This window comes from Prionailurus viverrinus, chromosome D1 (assembly GCF_022837055.1).
Source record: "Prionailurus viverrinus isolate Anna chromosome D1, UM_Priviv_1.0, whole genome shotgun sequence".
NCBI classification, from domain to species: domain Eukaryota; kingdom Metazoa; phylum Chordata; class Mammalia; order Carnivora; family Felidae; genus Prionailurus; species Prionailurus viverrinus.
In genome coordinates this window covers 59,945,989-59,966,891 of record NC_062570.1, presented here as the reverse complement: position 1 = coordinate 59,966,891, position 20,903 = coordinate 59,945,989, and the positions used below count along the sequence as shown (strand labels likewise).

The following is a 20,903-nucleotide window of genomic DNA, read 5'->3' as shown; positions in this document are numbered from 1 at the left end:
ACAACTGACTTATCCATTAGGGACAGTGCCCAGGGACCCACAAAAATGTCTTAATTTACTTTAATAATAAGAAAAAAATGAATACAGTCCAGCTTGGATTATACATCTTTATAGTAATGCAGTCATGAAATATATTTTTCTTGTGCAGGGGCCATGCTACTCTTTTCTGTGTTCCAGTTTCAGTATATGTGCTGCTGAAGTGAGCATTTTTAAATATTTTTTTTTTAATGGAGGAAGGAGCCCACAAAGGCAGAAGTACTTGGGGCCCATGACAATCATAATGTGACCGTAGGAGGACTTTGTGACTAGTCATTGATTTGGTCATTTGAGGCCCTAAGCTCTGTCTCTGATTTCTCCCATAAGCTCTGTGACCCTTTCCCCATCACTCTTGGCAACTATGATATTCAGTGAGTCATTACTCTCCTTTATATCTTATCTGTGCCTTCTGTAGAGTGGAAACAATTGTGCTCCCTGGGCTAAGTAAATTCATACTTTTAAAACAGCCTAATTATTTTATTTTTTATCTGTCTTCTCAACGGCAAGAAAAAAGTCTGGTTCGTCTGTACATCCCCATGCCTAGCCCTGGACCTGCACATTTAGAACAGGAGTACCTCAAATGAGAATTGAATAAATGAATAAATGTCTCAGATCTCACAGATAGCTTTGAGGCCTTATTTGTTTGCTTATTTTTTTACTTATTTATTTATGGTATTATATACAGTTCTTCAGCTATCTTTTGGACTTTTCTGAGGTTCTGTCAGCAAAGTTTATAGAGCTGTGGGGACACTTGAGAAAATGATGTGGAAAACAAGCGTGTTGCACCATCTTCCAGAATTAAGAGCCAGTGTGAAGAATTAGGTGCACATTGGGAATGAATTGTCTTTTCAACAAATGGTGCTGAGACAGTTAGCTAGCCACATGTAAAAGAATGAAGTTGACTCCTATCTCATACCATATAAAAAAATTAACTCAAAATGGACCAGTGACCTAAATATAAATAAAACTATAAAAATTTTAGAAGAAAACATAGTCATAAATCATGACCAAATCATGAAATCTTCTTAGATATGATACCAAAAGCATAAGCAGTTAAAGAAAAAGTAAATAACTTGGACTTACCAAAGTGAGAAACTTTTGTGTTGCAAAGGATGCTATCAAGAAAGTAAAAAGACACACCACAGAATGGGAGACAATATTTGGAAGTCATATATCAGATAAGAGACTTCTCTGACTTATAAGTCATATATCAGATAAGTATCCAGAAAATATGTAAAGAACTTTTACAGCCCAACAATAAAAATATAAATAATTCAGGGGCTCCTGGATAGCTTAGTTGGTTGAGCATCCAATTCTTGGTTTCAGCTTAGGTCATGGTATCACGGTTCGTGAGTTCAGGCTTCGCATCGGGCTCTATGCTGACAGTGTGGACCCTGCTTGGAATTCTCTCTCTCTGTTCCTCCCATACTCTCTCTCTCAAAATAAATAAACTTAAACATATACGTGTATATGAACACATGCACGCGCGCACACACACACACATAATTCTGGGGTGCCTGGGTGGCTCAGTTGGTTACATGTCTGACTCTTGATTTTAGCTCAGGTCATGATCTCAAGGTTCATGGGTTCGAGCCCTGAGTCGGGTTCTGTGCTGATGTCATGGAGCCTGCTTGGGGTTCTCTCTCCCTCTCTCTGCCCCTCTCCTGCTCACATGTGCGCACTCTCTCTCAAATAAGCTTAAAAAAATGCACCAACTGAAAGATTGTCATAGTGGATGAAAAAAAAGATCTGCTATATATTGCCTACAAGAAGCCCCTTTTTAAGTAAAAGGATACATATAAAATTAAGTGAATAAAGAGAGATATAGCATACTAATACTAATCAAAAGAAGGTAAGACTAGCTATATTAATTTCAGACAGAGCAGACCTCAGAGCAAGGAAAGTTATTGGGGATCAAGAGGGGCATTATGTAGTGATAAAAGTCCATCCTCCAAGAAGACGTAACAGTCCTCAATGTGTATATACCTAACAGCAGCGTGTCAAAACATGTGAAGTGAAAGCTGATAGAACTGCAACCGGAAGTAGACAAATCCAGATTATAGTTACAGGGCTTAGCATTCCTCTGTCAGAAATGGACAGATTCAGCCATCAGAAAGTCTGTAAGTACATAGCTAAATTCAGTTAACACTATCAATCAACTGGATATAATGGACATCTGTAGACTGCTTCATTTAACAACAGCAGAATAGATTGACCTTCTCAAGTTTTCATGAAACATTCACCAAGGTAGACCACAAAGTTTCTATAAAACACAACAAATTTAAAAGAATAGGAACACATTGTCAGAGCACAGTGGAATTCAGCTAGAATTCAAGAAGAGAAAGAAAATCCACAAATACTTGGGGTGCCTGGCTGGCTCAGTTAACCATCTGACTTCAGCTCAGGTCATGATCTCACAGTTTATGAGTTCGAGCCCTGCATCAGTCTCTGTGCTGACAGCTTGGAGCCTGGAACCTGCTCCAGATTCTGCATTTCCCTCCCTCTCTCTACCCCTCCCTCTCTTGTGCTTTCTCTCTCTCAAAAAATAAACATTAAAAAAAAATCCACAAATATTTGAAGATCACACAACACACTTCTAAATAACACATGGATCGAAGAAGAAATCTCAGGAGAAATTTAAGTATATTTGAACTAAATGAAAATGGAAACTCAACTTACCAAAATTTGTGGGATGCAGTAAAAGCAGGCTTAGAGGAAAGAAAGATCTAGAATCAGTCACCTATGGATTCATCTTTGGAACCTAGAAAAAAGTGCTAATTAAAACCAAAGTAAGCAGGAGAAAAGAAATAATGAAAAACAGGGTAGAAATCAATGGATTGAAAATAGGAAATCAGTAGAGAAGATCAACAAAATCAAAATCTGATTCTTTGAAAAAATTGATACAACTGGTAGGTCTGTAACCAGGCTAACTATGAAAAAAAGAGGACACAAGTTACTAGTATTAGAAATGAATGAGGGGACAATTCAAGAAAGTACAGACCAATGTCTCTTACAAACATCAATTTAAAAACCATCAATAAAATATTAACAAATCTGACAGTGTATAAAAAGAATCATACACCATGACCGAGTGGGATTTATCCCACGTGTGCAAGTTGATTCAGCGTTTGAGAATCATTTAATGTAATCCATCACATTGATAGGCTAAAGAAGAAGAATTACATAAATATATGAATAGATACAGAAAAAGCTCTTGACAAAATCCCATACCCATTTAAGATAAAAATTCTCAGTGGCACAAGAAGAGACACTCAGATCAATGGAAGAGAATAGAGAACCCAGAAATGGACCCACAAACATATGGCCAGCTAATCTTTGACAAAGCAGGAAAGAATATCCAGTGGAATAAAGACAGTCTCTTCAGCAAGTGGTGCTGGGAAAACTGGACAGCGACATTCAGAAGAATGAACCTGGACCACTTTCTTACACCATACACAAAAATAAACTCAAAATGGATGAAAGACCTCAATGTAAGACAGGAAGCCACCAAAATCCTCAAGGAGAAAGCAGGATCTTGCCTGCAGCAACTTCTTACTCAACACGTCTCTAAAGGCAAGGGAAACAAAAGCAAAAATGAACTACTGGGACCTCATCAAAATAAAAAGCTTCTGCACAGCAAAGGAAACAATCAGCAAAACTAAAAGGCAACCGACAGAATGGGAGAAGATATTTGCAAATGACATATCAGATAAAGGGTTAGTATCCAAAATCTATAAAGAATTTATCAAACTCAACACCCAAAAACAATCCAGTGAAGAAATGGGTGAAAGACATGAATAGACACTTCTTCAAGGAAGACATCCGGATGGCCAACCAACACATGAAAAAATGCTCAACATCACTCATCATCAGGGAAATACAAATCAAAATCACAATGAGATACCACCTCACACCTGTCAGAATGACTAACATTAACAACTCAGGCTGCAACAGATGTTGGCGAGAATGTGGAGAAAGAGGATCTCTTTTGCATTGTTGGTGGCAATGCAAGCTGGTGCAGCCACTCTGGAAAACAGTATGGAGGTTCCTCAAAAAAACTAAAAATAGAACTACCTTGTGACCCAGCAGTTGCACTACTAGACATTTATCCAAGGGATACAGGTGTGCTGTTTTGAAGGGACACATGCACCCCCATGTTTATAGCAGCACTATCAACAAGAGCCAAAGTGTGGAAAGAGCCCAAATGTCCATCGATGGCTGAATGGATAAAGAAGATGTGGTATATATATACAATGGAGTATTACTCGGCAATCCAAAAGAATGAAATCTTGCCATTTGCAACTACGTGGATGGAACTGGAGGGTGTTATGCTAAGTGAAATTAGGCAGAGAAAGACAAAAATCAACAGATGAACATAAGGGAAGGGAAACAAAGATATAAAAACAGGGAGGGGGACAAAACAGAAGAGACTCATAAATATGGAGAACAAATTGAGGGTTACTGGAGTGGTTGTGGGAGTAGGAGATGGTCTAAATGGTTAAGGGGCACTAAGGAATCTACTCCTGAAATCATTGTTGCAGTATATGCTAACTAATTTGGATGTAAATTTTAAAAAATTAGAAATCTGCATCTACAGAAAAAAAGATAAAAATTCTCAGAAAACTAAAAATAGAGAGTAACTTCATCAAATTGATGAAGAATATCTACAAAAAAAATTTGCAGCTAACATCATACTTGATGGTGAGAAACTTGAAGCTTTCCCAGTAAGGTTAAGAGCAACGTAAATGGTGTCTCCTCTCACCATGCTTTTCAACATCATACTGTATGGAAGGCCTAGCTAATACAGTAAGACAAGGGAGTGAAATGTATACAGATTTGGAGGGAAGAAATAAAACCATCTTTGTTCACAGATGACATAACTGTCTATGTAGAAAATCCAAAAATGTCAAAAAAAATGTCCAAAAAAAAAAAAAATGCTGGAACTATTATAGCAAGGTTTCAGGATGATATAAATCTAGCAAGGTTAATATAAACAGAGCCAATTGCTTTCCTATATATATATATCAGCAATGAACAAGTGGAATTTGAAATTAAAAACACAATACCGGCGCGTCTGAGTGGCTCAGTTGGTTGGGAGGCCGACTTCAGCTCAGGTCATGATCTCACGGGTTCGTGAGTTCGAGGCCCGTGTCGGGCTCTGTGCTGATGGCTCAGAGCCTGGAGCCTTCTTCAGATTCGCTGTCTCCCTCTCTCATGCTCTGTCTCTCTCTGTCTCTCAGAAATAAATAAACGTTAAAATTTAAAAAAAAAAAGAACAAACAATACCATTTACTTTAGCTCCATGAAAATGACATCCTAGCATAAATACTAGTATAAATCTAGCAAAATGTTTATAGGATCTATATGAGAAAAACTATGAAGCTCTGATCAAAATATTAAAGAAGAACTATTTAAATGGAGTGATATTCCACATTTAGGTATAGGAAGATTCAGTGTTGTCAAGATGTCAGTTCTTCCCAGCTTGATTTACAGATTTAGTGCAATGCCTGTCAGAATCCCAGCAAGTTACCTTGTGGATATTGACAAACTGATTCTAAACTTTCTATGGAGAGGCAAAAGACCCAGAATAGCCAATACAGTATTAAAGGAGAAGAACAAAATTAAACACACTATTATGTCCACACAGTCGTTTATAGCAGCTTTATTCGTAGTTGCCAAATGTTAGAAGTAACCAAGATATCCTTCAGTAGGTGAGTGGATAAATAAACTGTGGTACATCCAGACAATGGAATATTATTCATTAAGAAGAAATGAACAATCAAACCATGAAAAAACAGAGGAGTCTTAAATGCATATTACTAAGTGAAAGAAGCAAATGTAAAAAGGCTACATATGATTTTAACTATATGACACTCTAGAAAAGGCAAAACCATAGAGACAGTAAAAAGATACGTATTTGCTAGGGATTAGGGGAGGATGGAATGATAAATAAGCAGAACACAGAATTTTTAGGACAGTGAAACTACTCTGTATACTTGAATGTTGTGTACATGTGCTTATAGGTTATATGTTTGTTAAGGTAAACTGAACTTTGGGTGAAATGATGTGTCTGTAGATTCATCAGTTGGGACAAATATACTACTCTGGTGGGGGATGTTGATAATGGGGGAGGCTTTGTGTATTTGGGTGGAGGGGATATATGGCATACTCTGTATTTTTTGTTCAGTTTTGCTGTGAGCCTAAAAATCCTCCAAAAAAGTCTATTTTTAAAAAATGGACAAAGGTCTGAATAAACTTTTCTCCAAAGTTAAGATATATAAATGGCCAATAAACATATGAAAAGATGCACAGCGTCATTCTCCATTAGGGAAATGCAAAATTGAAATCACATAGCGAAACCATTTCCCACCCACTTGGATGCGTTTATGAAAAAGAGAATAACAAGTATTGTTGAGGATGTGGAGAAATTGGAACGTTCACGCAGTGCTGGTGGGAATGTAAAATGGTGCAGCTGCTGTGGAAAACAGTTTGGCAGTTCTTCAAAAGGTTAAGCATAGAGTTACCATATGACCTAACAGTTTCACTCCTAGGTATATATCCTCAAGAGAAATGAAAACATGTCTACACAAAAGCTTGTAAATGAATGTCATAACAGCATTATTTTAATAGCCAAATGTCCATTAACTGTTGAGTGGATAGATATAATGTAGTATATCCATACAGTGCAGTGTTATTTGGCAATAAAAAGGAATTAACTACAATACATGCTACAACCTGATGAACATTGAAAACATGCTAAGTGAAAGAAGCCAATCTCAAAAGACCACATACTGTATGATCCCATTTTTATGAAATGTCTAGAATAGGCAATCTATAGATAGAGACAGAAAGTAAATGAGTGTCTTCTTGGGCTGGGGGAGGATGGAGAGTGACTGCTAACTGGTATGTGGTTTCTTCTTGTGGTGGTAAAATGTTTCCAACTTACACAATGGTGATGGTGGCACAACTCTGTGAATATACTGAAAAGGACTGTGGATGAATTTATGGTATGTGAATTAGATCTCAGAAAAGTTGTTATTAGAATAATCAGGTGCATAGAAGTATATGTCTTTGGACACATTGTGGAATGTGAGTGTTGGGATGCAATAGCAGCAGTAGCAATGCTTTAATGGGCGTATGAATTATCTGGCTATCTTATTAAGTGTAGATTCTGATTCAGGAGGTCTGGGATGGAGTCTTGAGATTCTGTTTCTTAATAACCTCTCACAGTGCTGATGCTGCTGGACTATGCCCCATGCTTAGCAAGGCAGTGGAGGATATTTGTTTCTTCATTGAATGGGGTCAGTCTAAAGAGCCTTCCTGGAGCCAGGAGGATTTGGCCAGCATTTTGTACCAAGACAGAATTGGTTTGGTGGAACAGAGGGCATTAATGGACAAAAGTAACTAGCCTGTGTAAAGACTCAGAGACCAGAGGGAATCTGATACTTGAGGGGGTGGGACAGGAGGCCTATTTGTGGGGTTACATGGGTGGGTCCCTGAGTCTTTTACACCTGAGCATTTTCCATTTTTATGAAATTTTCTCTTGCCCTCTGCCTGACATTTTGGTTTATTCTTTCAAATCTGGACTTAGGTAGATTGGCATAACTAGGTGCCTTGTGAGCTTCTAGGAGGGGGGTGATTGGTTGGCAAGAAAACATTCTGTATGTGGGTCTTGGGAGTTGGATGTGAGCCCATCAATCAGTAACCATGCCTAGAGAGCCTCCCTAGTTAGCTAACCTGAGCTCTGGACAGGGCACAATCAAGACTGTCTTCTTGGACCCAGATGAATAAACTCATTAATGAGGGAGCAAATAAAGCTGTATTTCCAGATGGTACAGGTTACTTATAGTTGTAGTTTAGAGCTTTCCTTGTCTTTCCACTTGCACTTGAAGACCAGTTTGTATGTAATGTGAATAATCGCTTGGTTCAGGAGGCAAATATTAAAGCCAAATCATATCTTTACTCTTAAGATTCACAGTACTCCATGAAGTGCTAAATGGTCCTGTAAGTCCAAGTCCAATCTCAGCCTTAGTGTTTGCCTTTCTGAGCTGTTTTCTCTGAGGTTCTGAAAGCATTACTGTTCTGTGCTTCACCAGCATTTTGTTCCCCAGCCTCTCTTGTTACTTTATAAAGTACTTCCACTCTCCCAGGAGGAAAGGCAATGAAATCGCATGGTGATCTGGAATGTTCTTACGTTCACAGCCCCACAATGAAATCAGAAGTCTTATTCTTTATTTTCCAGATGGAGAGACAGTATAGACTATATGGACAGTAGCATGCTTGACCACTATCTCATGGAGAGGCACCCCTGTGTCTGGCCTAGTTCTTTGGATCTTCCTTAGTTTTTCCTTCAATAGACTTGTCTGGCTTCTTTGAACATGTAGTTATGTTGTCTTGGTTTTGTCTTGTCTTGTTTTGTTTTGACATAGAGTTTTTTAAACATGATTTTCTGGGTGCTTCCTGGTGTCAAATGAATACTTCTTTCCCAGATGCTTATTAAGTACTTTTCAAGTGTTTGTTTATACTCCCATTTAAGCATCTCCAGGTAAGGTGCTGGTTTGTCAGCATACTTATTATCATATTGTAGAGAATTGTGTTCAATTCCTTTAGTACTCACTGAGTGCTTAATATATGCTCAGCTCTGTTCTGTTCTCCTTGAAAGACACAAAGCTGTGTATTCTCCTTGGCGCTGTGGGATCTTCCAGGTTTATGGGATGGGAGCAAGTTACACAAAAGCAGGCTAGGAATAGAGTGAAGCAAACGAGGCACTTAGGGTGCAAACTTTAAGGAGACACTCACTTTCAAGGTCATGTAAGTGGAGGATTAGTACCTGACAGTGAGTGCCTCCTTAAATTTTGAGCCCTAGGTCCCTTGCTTACCCCAACCGTAATGCTGGTTCTGCCTTAAGAAGCAGATCACTTGGCAATCATGTCTAAGATAACATAAGACTATGAATGAATGGCATGGAACAGTGCTTCTAAAATTTAATGTGCATACATATCATCTGGAGATCTTATTAAAAGGAGGATTCTGGGGGTGCCTGGGTGGCTCAGTCAGTTAAGCATCCAACTCTTCATTCGGCTCAGGTCATGATTTCATGGTTTGTGGGATCAAGCCCTATGTCAGGCTCTGCACTGACAGCACAGAGCCTGCTTTGGGTTCTCTCTCTCTCTACTCTCTTTGCCTCTCCCCATGCTCATGCACTCACGCTTATAATAAACTTTTTTTTTTTTTTTTTTTTTTAAGAATTCTGATTCAGTGGGTCTGGAGTGATGCCTGAGATTCTGCATTTCTAACAAGCACCCAGATAAAGTTGACACTAGCCTTTGTACCACACTTTGAGTGAGAAGGAGAAAAATCCATGCTGAGAAAACCAGAGGGCCAAATTCACTAAGCTAGAGGATCAGGGAAGGCTTCTCCAGAGAAGGTGAAATTGCAGCTGGTTCCTCAAAGGACAGGTTGGACTTGGATGGGAAAAAAGAGAGGGAGACATGGCAATCAAAAGGAAGGATATGCAAAGGCTAGAGACAGGAATGAGACCCATGTGTTTTGGGACAATGAACAGACTGGTTTGGAAAGATGCAGGTTCAAGTTGGAAAAAAGGAAAAGAGTTTTGATACGTAGTGTGAAACCATATGGATTGTTTCTTTAGAAATATGGTCCTTAATTGTCTGCTCAGGTATTGCCCAAATGAGTATTTCCATTTCTTTTTTTTTTTTAATTTTTTAAAATGTTTATTCACTTTTTGAGAGACAGAGACAGAGTGTGAGCAGGGCAGGAGCAGAGAGAGAGGGAAACACAGAATCAGAAGCAGGCTCCAGGCTCTGAGCTGTCAGCACAGAGCCCGATGTGGAACTCGAACTCATGAACCGTGAGATCATGACCTGAGCCAAAGTCAGACACTTAACTGACTGAGCCACCCAGGCACCCCGGGCATTTCCATTTCTTATATCCACTTGTCCTTCTGGGATACTCTGGGGCCTCTTTTTTTCTGGGGGAGATGAAAGCCTGAGTCAGGACACCTGAATGTATTCTGTGAGGCATTGTGTGAATTAGGAAAAGAGAGGAGGTGGTTGACTTCATTATCCTGATTGGCTGGGTGAAGCCTTGAGATGTTGTTGTTGTTTTTGTTTTGTTTTGTTTTAACTTAGCTGGGACATGTAGAAATCAGAAAGCCCTCCCTAAAGAGTGATGGGAGTACATAATACACACACATAAAAGGATGCCTGGTAAATATGTGCTGATTTGACTCAGTAGGAGAGTTCTGCCCATTTTAAATCAAACATTCCATGTAAAGTACTTTTCTGAAATTATCATAGGAACAGTGGGAAATTGGGCCTTGAACATCATAGGTACTAAAAGAATATTTGTTGATTGATACATTTGAGAATTGTCTCTCCTCTCGACATCAAGAAACATTTTCAGCTCAGGTCAGTAAAAGAATGTACGAAAGTAATGTTTTTGACTTATGTACTGACACTTGGGTATGCTTTTGTGTGGCTGCAAGGAAGCAGAAGACTTGAGTCCTGAACTCAAAGAGTTTATTTTTGGGCAGTGGTTTTCAACTGGAGGCAGTTTTCTTTCCACAGGGGACATTTTACAATGTCTGTAGACATTGTTGCTTCTGTGGAGATGCTATTGGCATCTAGAGGGTGGAGGCCAGGGATGCTGCTAAAACATCCTACAGTGTACAGAGAACTCCCCACCCCACCAAAAAAATGAACCAGTCTCAAATATCCCTAATGTCAAGGTTGAGAAACCCTGTTCTAAAAGGACAAGACTAACAAATAGAACCAGAACTTTGAAGTTGGAAGGCCATACTACTAGTTAATAACAGAGCAGAGACTGAAGCTTAGTTCACCCTAGTCTAATGTTTTGCCTGATGCCATAAAGCCAGTTAGACTCAAACAGCATTATATGACAAAATATTTTATTTAGCTTCATCTCCCACTAATTCTGATTCATACTTTTTGCTCTAGCCATACTCATTTATTTGTATGCTGTGCAACTTTATTCCTTCATGTTTATGTTAGTCCCTTTGCCTGGAACATTTATTTCTCTTATTTTTTCATCTGGATGATATTTCACATCTCCTCTGGGAAGTCTTGCCAATCTATAACACCCCAGATTGGATCAGAAGCCATTTCTTTATTCTTCTCTAGTCCTCAGCATATAATAAAGAAATTTTCTGTATATATGTGTGACTTCCTGACAAGGCTGTGAACATCTTAGGGGTTAGAGTTACTCTCCTATCCTCATTACCTTGCATATACATACAATATACTGTCAGTCATAGACATGAGACAAAGTAAGTGGTTAGAGAAGGGAGAGATCAGTGGGAAATAGAGTATTGGGGAAGGTTCCATACAGATTACGACACTTGAAAGCTTCTTGTAATTCCTTGAAGATAATGATGAATGTATGAGCACCTTATGTTGGGCAGGGATAGTTCTCAGACAGTAATGGATTTTTCTTGTGGTGTCTTTCTACAGGTTGATATGTCGGACCTCTCCCCAGAGGAGCAATGGAGGTAAGTGTGACAGTGTGGGCCCCTTAGGCTGGAAACTATAAATTAATCCTACTAATAGAGTTGTATATCTTCCATTTTGGTAACTTGGCTGTGGGGAGGCAGTGACTCTTGACCAGTAAGACAGGTCATTTGGGATCTTTCCCAGTACTTGGGTCACTCCTGAGTAGCTCCTTCAGTCCTGGGGAGTAAATAGGTAATTGCACCAAACCATTTATTTGGGTTTGAATACTACTAGTTCTGCCATTTCCTAGCTGTGCGATCTTCGGCAAGTTACTTAGTTTCTTACTACCTTAATTTTACCAGTTTGCACAATGAAGATTATGACAGTACCTATACTGCATAGAGTAGTTGTGGGGATTAATATATGTGAAAATCTTAGAACAATGCGTGGCATGTGGTAAGCTTCCAGTAAGTGTTCACCTGCTTTCCAGTTGATTATCGTCATTAATATCATTATCCATGAACAGGGCAGAGAGCTCTGGCTGAAAAATGAGAGATGTGTCTTCTGATCTCAACTCTGCTACTAACATGTTTTGTAACCAGAGTGAGTCAACAAATATTGTCATGATTACTCATCAGTAAAGAACTTTCAGAGTGCTTACCCCACAAACTTCACAAGGTAGCTGACCAATGAGCTGAAATCAACCATGTAGACTTTATTAATAGTGCAAAACCCCCCTTCATTTAGATTATAAAAATGGAGAATTGCAAAGATATCAACTTATATGACAAACCCAGCAAGATTTTAGGTGACTGTAAGCTTAATATGTACTAGTTTTGTACCTCAGCTATCAAAACATTCCAAAATTTGGAAGATGTTTCTAAAAATATATTATCTGCTTTAGGGTAGTGATAGTTCCACTGTGCTCTGCTTCACTGAGTCCACATTGATTTTGTTGTAAACACTGTATATTAAGAAGATCTTTAGCTAGATAATGTCTAGAAGAAGACAACCAGGTTTAATGGTTTTCACATTATATTATATGAATAGTGTTGAACCGTTAGCCTAAAAGGGCACAGAAAAGTGATAGTAGGAAGAGGATAGTTTTTGTTTTTGTTTTTAAATAAGATCATGACAAATCTTTGAAAGAGCAGCGCTGGGTAAGAAGAGTGAAAATATCCTTTGTTGTTCCAGAGTATAAGATTAGGTCCAACGGATTGAAGCTATAGATAGATATTTTGTCTCGTTATCAGAGACAGCTTTTTTTTTTTTAAATTTTTTTTTTTTAACGTTTTATTTATTTTTGAGACAGAGAGAGACAGAGCATGAACGGGGCAGGGGCAGAGAGAGAGGGCGACACAGAATCGGAAGCAGGCTCCAGGCTCTGAGCCATCAGCCCAGAGCCCGACGCAGGGCTCGAACTCACGGACCGCGACATCATGACCTGAGCTGAAGTCGGTTGCTTTAACCGACTGAGCCACCCAGGCGCCCCAATACAGCTTTAATAATTGTGGTATAGTGAACTTCTGCCCTTAAAACATTGGAATTTTATTTCTTCATAACACATGTGAACACCTACAATGTGCCAGACACATAGTTCCCTAACTACTTTAAGAGACATGTTCTCAGCCAGTGGAAGTATTCAAACAAATATTATAAAGATAATGTTTGCATTGGGTGGGAACCTGAACTAGATCTTCTCCGGTATTTTCTAGATATTTCTTTGATTTTTTTGTTGTGTACATCCATTCAGTCATATACTGTCTGCGAATAAGAAATTTATGTCTTGTTATCTTTATAACTCCCCACAGTCTTTAGGTTTTTAAAATGCCCTTTGCCCTTTTAGTTTAGCTTATCCTCACAACAACCCTATGAGGGAAGCAGCAAAGATAGGGACTCCTTTTGACAAATGAAGAAATTGTGATGTAGAGATGTGAATTTTCTTGGCCAAGGCCACATGGATGTCTGAACCTAAGTTTTTCTGACTTATACACCATATTTTCTTTTTGTCAGATTCTCCCACCTAGGATAAACCCTTAGGTGCTGTGGCTGGCTGCTGACATTTGGCTGCCCACTCCCCTACCATGTTTCTTCCCTAACATTTTATTATGAAAAATCTCAGAAAAATTGAAATAATTACACAGTAAACACCTTTATACCCACCATCTAGATTGTACAATTAACTTTTTGCTTTATCATTTATCTCTTATGTAATTCATCCCATTGGGTTCTTCTTGCATAGTCTCTCATTGCTCCTGGGAACTCTATGAAGATACCATTTATGTTGTCCTATCCCTCTCTCCCTAATATCCCCATGCATGGAGAATTTGCATAAAAGCTCCTGACTACAGGCTGTATTTATATTTAGTTTTCTAACTCCTTCCTTATTTCTCTGTGTTGGCTGACTCTGACCCAGAATGGTAGGATTGACTCTTTTGCATTCTTAGAGGAAGCTCTCTGCCTATATTGGCCAAGGGAATCACTTGTTGCCAGTCCTCTGGACCAGAGAATGCCTGCCTTAGATTATATGAGTTTTCGGTTGTACTCTTCCTTGAGCCCTTGAGGAGGCTATTTACCTGTGGACACTGATGGTGTAGTCACTGTTGAATTAGTATAAAGTTGAAGCAGTCCAGATTTTTCAGGCATTAACTAGCTTTCAGAATCCCTGGTCCTGACAGAGAGGGTAGGACAAATAAAGCAAGACTTTAACCCTGGAATTAGTACACATCTGCAGTATTACTTCTTAATTGGTGTCATAATATCACTGAGTAGCATTATGAGACTTTATAGCTATAAACTTTTCTCTGGGTTACTTTCTCCTTCCAGTGACAGGTTGAAATAGGACTGAAATGGGCAGTGACTACAGACTTCACCTGGGACCTCTTTCCTACAGGAAAGGTGTCAGCTGTTTCTGCTCTTGCAGGTGGTCAGCAGACAACCCACCTTTAACTCCAGTAGCTGAGTTTTTGACTGGGCCCACAGAGCTCTGGTTCTATCCCCCAATGCCTGTTCTCTAAGATGTGTATTTTTCTATCCTCTAATTTGTACAGTACCTTGCAGCTGCAAAGCACAAGAATATGTTCTGAGCTATGGGATGGTGGGATATCCCTGGAAAGCATTGCTGTTTTACCATCACACCATCCCTGACCTGCCTTACCTCATCTGTTTGGCTTTCAGGGTTGAGCACGCACGCATGCATGCCAAGCACCGTGGCCATGAAGCCATGCACGCTGAAATGGTCCTCATCCTCATCGCTACTTTGGTGGTGGCCCAGCTGCTCCTGGTACAGTGGAAACAGAGGCACCCCCGCTCCTACAATGTAAGCTACTTTGCCTCTCACTTCTTTGTATGCCATTCATCAAAAGACCCTTAGTATTCTGGGGTCCAGCCTAACCCAGGCCACATATAGGTGGGGAATGGACAATAGTAATAAACTTTATATATGAATGGTGAAGAGTGTATGGCAAATGTGTGTTGAAGAGGCAAGTAATCCAGATTGTGAAAATAGGGATAGAACCTAAGGCTACTTCCATGGCCAGAAAAGGTAGGTCTTCCCTTGTAAACATTTTGGGACAGATTCATGAGGAGGTGTTCATCAGAAACTATTCAAATAGAGGAAGAGGTGATCGCTTTATTGGGAAGACCAAGCCTCCGAGTAAATACTACAGGTAGGATTTAGATTTAAAAAAAAAAAAAAAAGTAATAATTGAGGAAATGAAGAACAAAACATATAAAACATATAGAAAATGTATAGCTGAATGACAGAAGGAAACCCTCCCTTATTGGTAATTACTTTAAATGGTTTAAATTCTTCTATTAAAAGGCAGAGATTGTCAGACTGGTTTAAAAAACCCCATGAGAGGGGTGCCTGGGTGGTATAATAAGAGTCAATTATGTGTCCGACATTTGATTTTGGCTCAGGTCATGATCTCATTGTGAGATTGAGCTCTACATCAGGCTCTGTGCTTACAGTGCAGAGCCTGCTTAGGATTCTCTCCCTCTCCCTCTGCCCCTCCCCTGCTCATATGTGCATGCTATCTCTCTCTCAAAATAAATAAATAAACTTAAAAACAAAACAAAACCTGGGTGCCTGGGTGGCTTGGTCAGTTAAGTGTCCAACTTCGGCTCAGGTCATGATCTCACAGTTTGTGAGTTTGAACCCCGGGTCAGGCTCTGCACTGACAACTGAGAACCTGGAGCCTGCTTCAGATTCTGTGTCTTCCTCTCTCTCTGCCCCTCCCCCGCTTGTGTTTTCTCTTCCCCTCCCTCCCTCCCTCCCTCTCTCTTTCTCTTTCTCAAAAAATAAATAAATTAACATTAAAAAAAAAAACCAACCATGAGAGACTCATAAGACACAGATATTAAACATAAAGGGATGGAGAAAGATATTCCATGCACATGATAATCAAAAGAGAGCTGGGGTGGCTATTAAATATCAGACCAACAGACTTTAAATCAAAAAAATTTACAAGACATAGAAGACATTATATATCGATAAAAGGTTCAATCCAACAAGAAGATACAATAATTATAAACACATACATACCTAACAAAGGAGCCCCAACATATGTGAAGCAAAAATTGACAGAATTGAAGGGAGAGATGGACAGTTGTACAATAATTGTTGAAGAGTTCAGTACCTTACTTTTGGTAATGGAAAGAGCAACCAAATAGAATATCAATACTTAATAGTGGACTTGAGCAGCATTAAAAACTAATTAGACCTAACAGACCCAAAGGGCACACTCTAACCAACAACAGCAGAATACATACTCTTTTCAAGGGCGCATTGACTGTACTACAGGATAGGACAGATGTTAGGCCACAAAACAAGTCTCAATAGGTTTGAAAAGATTAAAATCATAGATTTAACTACTGTGGATTAGGACATGGCAGGTGTAGTGTACTGGATTTTTTCTTTCTTTTTTTTTTTTCAATGTTTTTTATTTATTTTTGGGACAGAGAGAGACAGAGCATGAACAGGGGAGGGGCAGAGAGAGAGGGAGACACAGAATCGGAAACAGGCTCCAGGCTCCGAGCCATCCGCCCAGAGCCCGATGCGGGGCTCGAACTCACGGACCGCGAGATCGTGACCTGGCTGAAGTCGGACGCTTAACCGACTGCACCACCCAGGCGCCCCTGTACTGGATTTTTTCTTAGAAGTTTGTAATCTTTTCATGGGCAACCCTTTTTTAACATAAAAACTTGGCAAACACCCACACGATAATACTTTGTAAAGAATATACAATCACATATATAATAGTAACAATAGCTAGTATTTATTGAATTCTTACTATGCCAGCCACATTCTAAGTATTTTAGGTGCATAGATTTAGCTAATCCCCATAATAATCCAGTAAGATAATTTTTTCTCCATTTACAAATGAGGAACTGAGACAAAGGCTAAGTAACTTGCTCTAGTGATAAAACCATTATTTGAACCCAAACAATTTTACTCCAGGGTTTTTAATCTTAATACCTAGTGGTTCTTTTGCTCAATTATATGCTTTTTCATACCTCTGGTATTATGGCCAGACATGCCCAGGGGTCTGTAGCTCACATGATATGATCTGCTCTATCTCATTTAATCCTCCTAATAGCCCATGAGGTAAGTACCATGAACAAACTGAGGCCCAGAGAATTGAGGCATGAAGGGAATACTAATAGAGCCAGGATTTGAATCCAGGTCTTTTATTTCCTGTTTCATAATTTCTGCTGTACTATAGGTTGCTTGAAGCAAAAAGCAACCAGGGAACTGAGGGGTCACCTAGAGCATAGGAGGAAGAGAGGCTAATCTTTGCCCTTGAACAGACACAGGTTCTGAACCTTACTAGCCTATAGCCAGCTCAAGTGTTACATGTACCACAAATAGAGACATCTGTACCTTCAGGTCACAGTGCATTAAATGACCACATGACACCAAGGCTTTGTGAACTGGAGACCATCCAGCAGGCTAAGCCACCTAGGTGTGGCTCCATGTCTGGACACTGGTCATACTTTGCCCTGATACCTGAGACAAGTCACTTGTTTGTCAGTGTATGATTATAGTGCCTTCTCTATAAAATGGGGATTACCAAGATGGTTGAAATGAGCCGGGAAAAATAAGACCACTCATAAACTAAGTGTAGAATGAAAACCCCCTTGGTATTTCTATGCTGGTATTTAAAGATAATCTTAATTATGTAATGCTGGCTAATCTGCAGAGATTTTTAAAAACCTCTAAGGGAAGTGAGAATACATGTATGTACTATAGTGGTTTTCAGTAAGTACTTTTTTTTTAAGCTGTGGAATCCTGTCTTCAAATAATATCTTAAGGAACAACCCAGTATGGAAAACAATTAAGAGGCTGCTCTGCTTGATATAGGGTTGGGTAACCCTCTGCTTCTCAGGAACAAACATAGGACTCACCAGTGTTAGAAAACCACTGATGTCATTCATTAGTTAATCCTTAAAGGAAATGTGACTAATTTAAAGAAGTCATTTGTATAAGGAACATGCACAGTTATCTCATTACTGCCATACCTTGTAAACTGAACTTCACTGGTGAGCGACATGCTAACATTATAAAACATCTTGGGGGTGCCTGGGTGGCTCAGTCAGTTAAGCATCTGATTTTGGCTCAGGTCATGATCTCGCAGTTTGTGAGTTCAAGCCCTGCATCAGGCTCTGTGCTGACAGCTCAGAGCCTGGAGCCTGCTTCCGATTCTGTGTCTTCCTCCCTCTGTGCCCCTTCCCTGCTCGCACTCTGTCTCTCTCAAAAATAAAAATAATAAAAACATTGAAAAAATTAAAAAAAATAAAATATCTTGAACTGAGAAACTTAAATTCTTATTTTTCAAAAATTAGAAAAGGAAATCTGCAATGTCCTGCTTTATGCTGCTGTTACACAGTAATCTAGATTGTTTTTTAAAAAACTTTTATTAACTTGTGTACAGTGGATATTCTTGCGCTTTAATTAAAATAGTAACTTTGGGGCGCCTGGGTGGCGCAGTCGGTTAAGCGTCCGACTTCAGCCAGGTCACGATCTCGCGGTCCGTGAGTTCAAGCCCCGAGTCAGGCTCAGGGCTGATGGCTCGGAGCCTGGAGCCTGTTTCTGATCCTGTGTCTCCCTCTCTCTCTGCCCCTCCCCCGTTCATGCTCTGTCTCTCTCTGTCCCCAAAATAAATAAATGTTGGAAAAAAAAATTAAAAAAAATAAAAAATAAAAAATAAAATAAAATAGTAACTTTGGGGGTTCCTGGGTGGCTCCTTTGGTTAAGGGTCTGACTTTTTATTTCAGCTCAGGTCATGATCTCATGGTTCGTGGGTTCGAGCCCCACATTTAGCTGTGTGCTGACAGTGCAGAGCCTGCTTGGGAATCTCTTTCCCTCTCTGTCCCTTCCCAGCTCGCATCCACTCTCTCTCTCTCTCAAAATAAATAAACTTAAAAAAATAGTAAAAAAAAAAAAAAAAATACTAACTTTGGAAGAAGAAAATTGCCCAAGAACGTTGTACACAGTGACATCTCCTGTCCTTTTTCAAGCTTATCAGAAGTTGGAGCTGTCTGCCATGGAGGCAGTTAATAAAATGGAGCCATCTCAGTCTGACTTGAGTAGTCAGCTCTCTCACTTCTTTATTTTATTTTATTTTATTTTATTTTATTTTATTTTATTTTATTTTATTTCATTTCATTTCATTTCATTTCATTTCAGCTCTCTCACTTCTTAGCTCTATGATTTTCTATCTCTCTGAGCCTGTATAAGTTGGAGTGATAGCTACCTCATGGGTTGTGAAAGTTATATAAAATTGTATGGTAAAGTGTTTTGTAAACTCTAAAGCTAATGTTGTTAGTGGCTATTGTTGGTTCCACTCCTAAGAGAAGAGCTCAAGACATAAAAATGTTTTCAGATACTATTTCATATAGAAGAGGGATAGAATTGTATATTTGTTGAGAATAATTTCATATAACAAAATTCACTGTTCTAACCATTTTAAAGTATATAATTCAGTGGTTTTTAGTACATCCACAGTGTTGGGCAGCCATTGCTGCTATTCTAGAGCATTTGCATTACCCCAAAAGGAAACCCCATATCCATTAAGCAATCACTTCCTATTTCCCCCTCCCACCAGGCCCTGGCAACCATTAATCTGTTTTCTATGTATTTGCCTATTCTGGATATTCATACAAATGGAATTATACAATATGTAGCCTTTTGTCTGGTTCCTTTCATATAGCATAATAGTTTCAAGGTTCAACAATGTTCTAGTATCAGTACTTTATTCCTTTTTATGGCCGAATAATATTCTATTGTATGGGCATGCCACATTTTGTTTATCCGTTCATCATTTGATAGACATTTGGGTTCTTTCTACCCTTTGGCTATTGTGAATAGTGTTGCTACAAGCATTCATTATAAACTTTTATTTGAACACCTGTATTGAATTCTTGGGTATGCCCCTGCAGTAGAATTGCTGGAGTAGAAGTGCAGGGTATACCCTGGAGTAGAACTATTTAACTTTTTGAGAACTGCCAAACATTTTTCCATAGCAGCTATACCATTTAACATTCTAACCCACAGTGCATTGGGTTCCAATTCTTCCACATTCTTTTCTTTTTTTTTTTTTTAAGTGTATTTATTTATTTTGAGTGGGGGAGGAGCAGAGAGGGGGAGAGAATCCCAAGCAGACTCCACAGAGTCCAGTACAGGGCTGAATCCCACAAACTGTGAGATCAGGATCTGAGCAGTTATCAAGAGTCAAGTGCTTAACCGACTGAGCCAACCAGTTTCTCCACATTCTCACAACACTTGTTCTTTTTTCTTTTCTTTTCTTTTTTCGTTTTTATTATAGTCACCCCAGTGGGCATGAAGTAGTATCTCATTGTGGTTTGATTTGTGTTTCCCTAATGACAAATGATGTTGAGGACAGTTTGATGTATTTATTGGCCACATGTACATCTGCCATGGAGAAATCTCTTTGCCTATTTTTAACTGGGTTTTTGTTTTTCCTTTTTGTCTTTTTATTATTGAGTTGTAAGAGTTTTTTATATAGTTTGTATACTAGACCGTTATTAGATATGTGATTTATAAATATTTTCTCCCATTCTGTGGGTTGCATTTTTACTGTTTTGATAGTGCCCTTTGATGCATAAACATTTTAAAGTTTGATGTCCAATTTATTTATTTTTCCTTTTTGAATGAATATATTTGACATGTAATATTGGTTACATTTAAGGTGTTCAACATGTTAATTGATACATTTATCTATTGTAATATGATTCCTATTATAACAACATTTAGCATCTCTATCACATCATGTAATTATCCTTGTTTTTAGTGGTTGAAATAAGGTTGAGTCTCTTAGCAGGTTTGATGATTATATTACAACATTGTTATCCATATGCATTATACTTTGCATT

General features: G+C 38.9%; 1 protein-coding gene and 1 non-coding gene across 4 annotated transcripts in view; one reads left to right on the top strand and one right to left on the bottom strand.

Annotated features, from left to right (window-relative positions):
• RNF121 (ring finger protein 121) overlaps nt 1–20,903 on the top strand; it is an 82,089-nt gene that overhangs the window by 17,843 nt on the left and 43,343 nt on the right. For all 3 annotated transcript variants that reach the window (XM_047879135.1, XM_047879133.1, XM_047879134.1), the window contains exons 2-3: nt 11,529–11,566; nt 14,685–14,826. In XM_047879135.1, the coding sequence (XP_047735091.1) occupies nt 11,535–11,566; nt 14,685–14,826 (174 nt within the window). In that variant the 5' untranslated portion in view covers nt 11,529–11,534. The remainder of the gene's footprint in view (nt 1–11,528; nt 11,567–14,684; nt 14,827–20,903) is intronic.
• LOC125147264 (U6 spliceosomal RNA) lies at nt 103–207 on the bottom strand. The gene has a single exon (XR_007145095.1). It is a non-coding gene; the product is annotated as a U6 spliceosomal RNA (small nuclear RNA).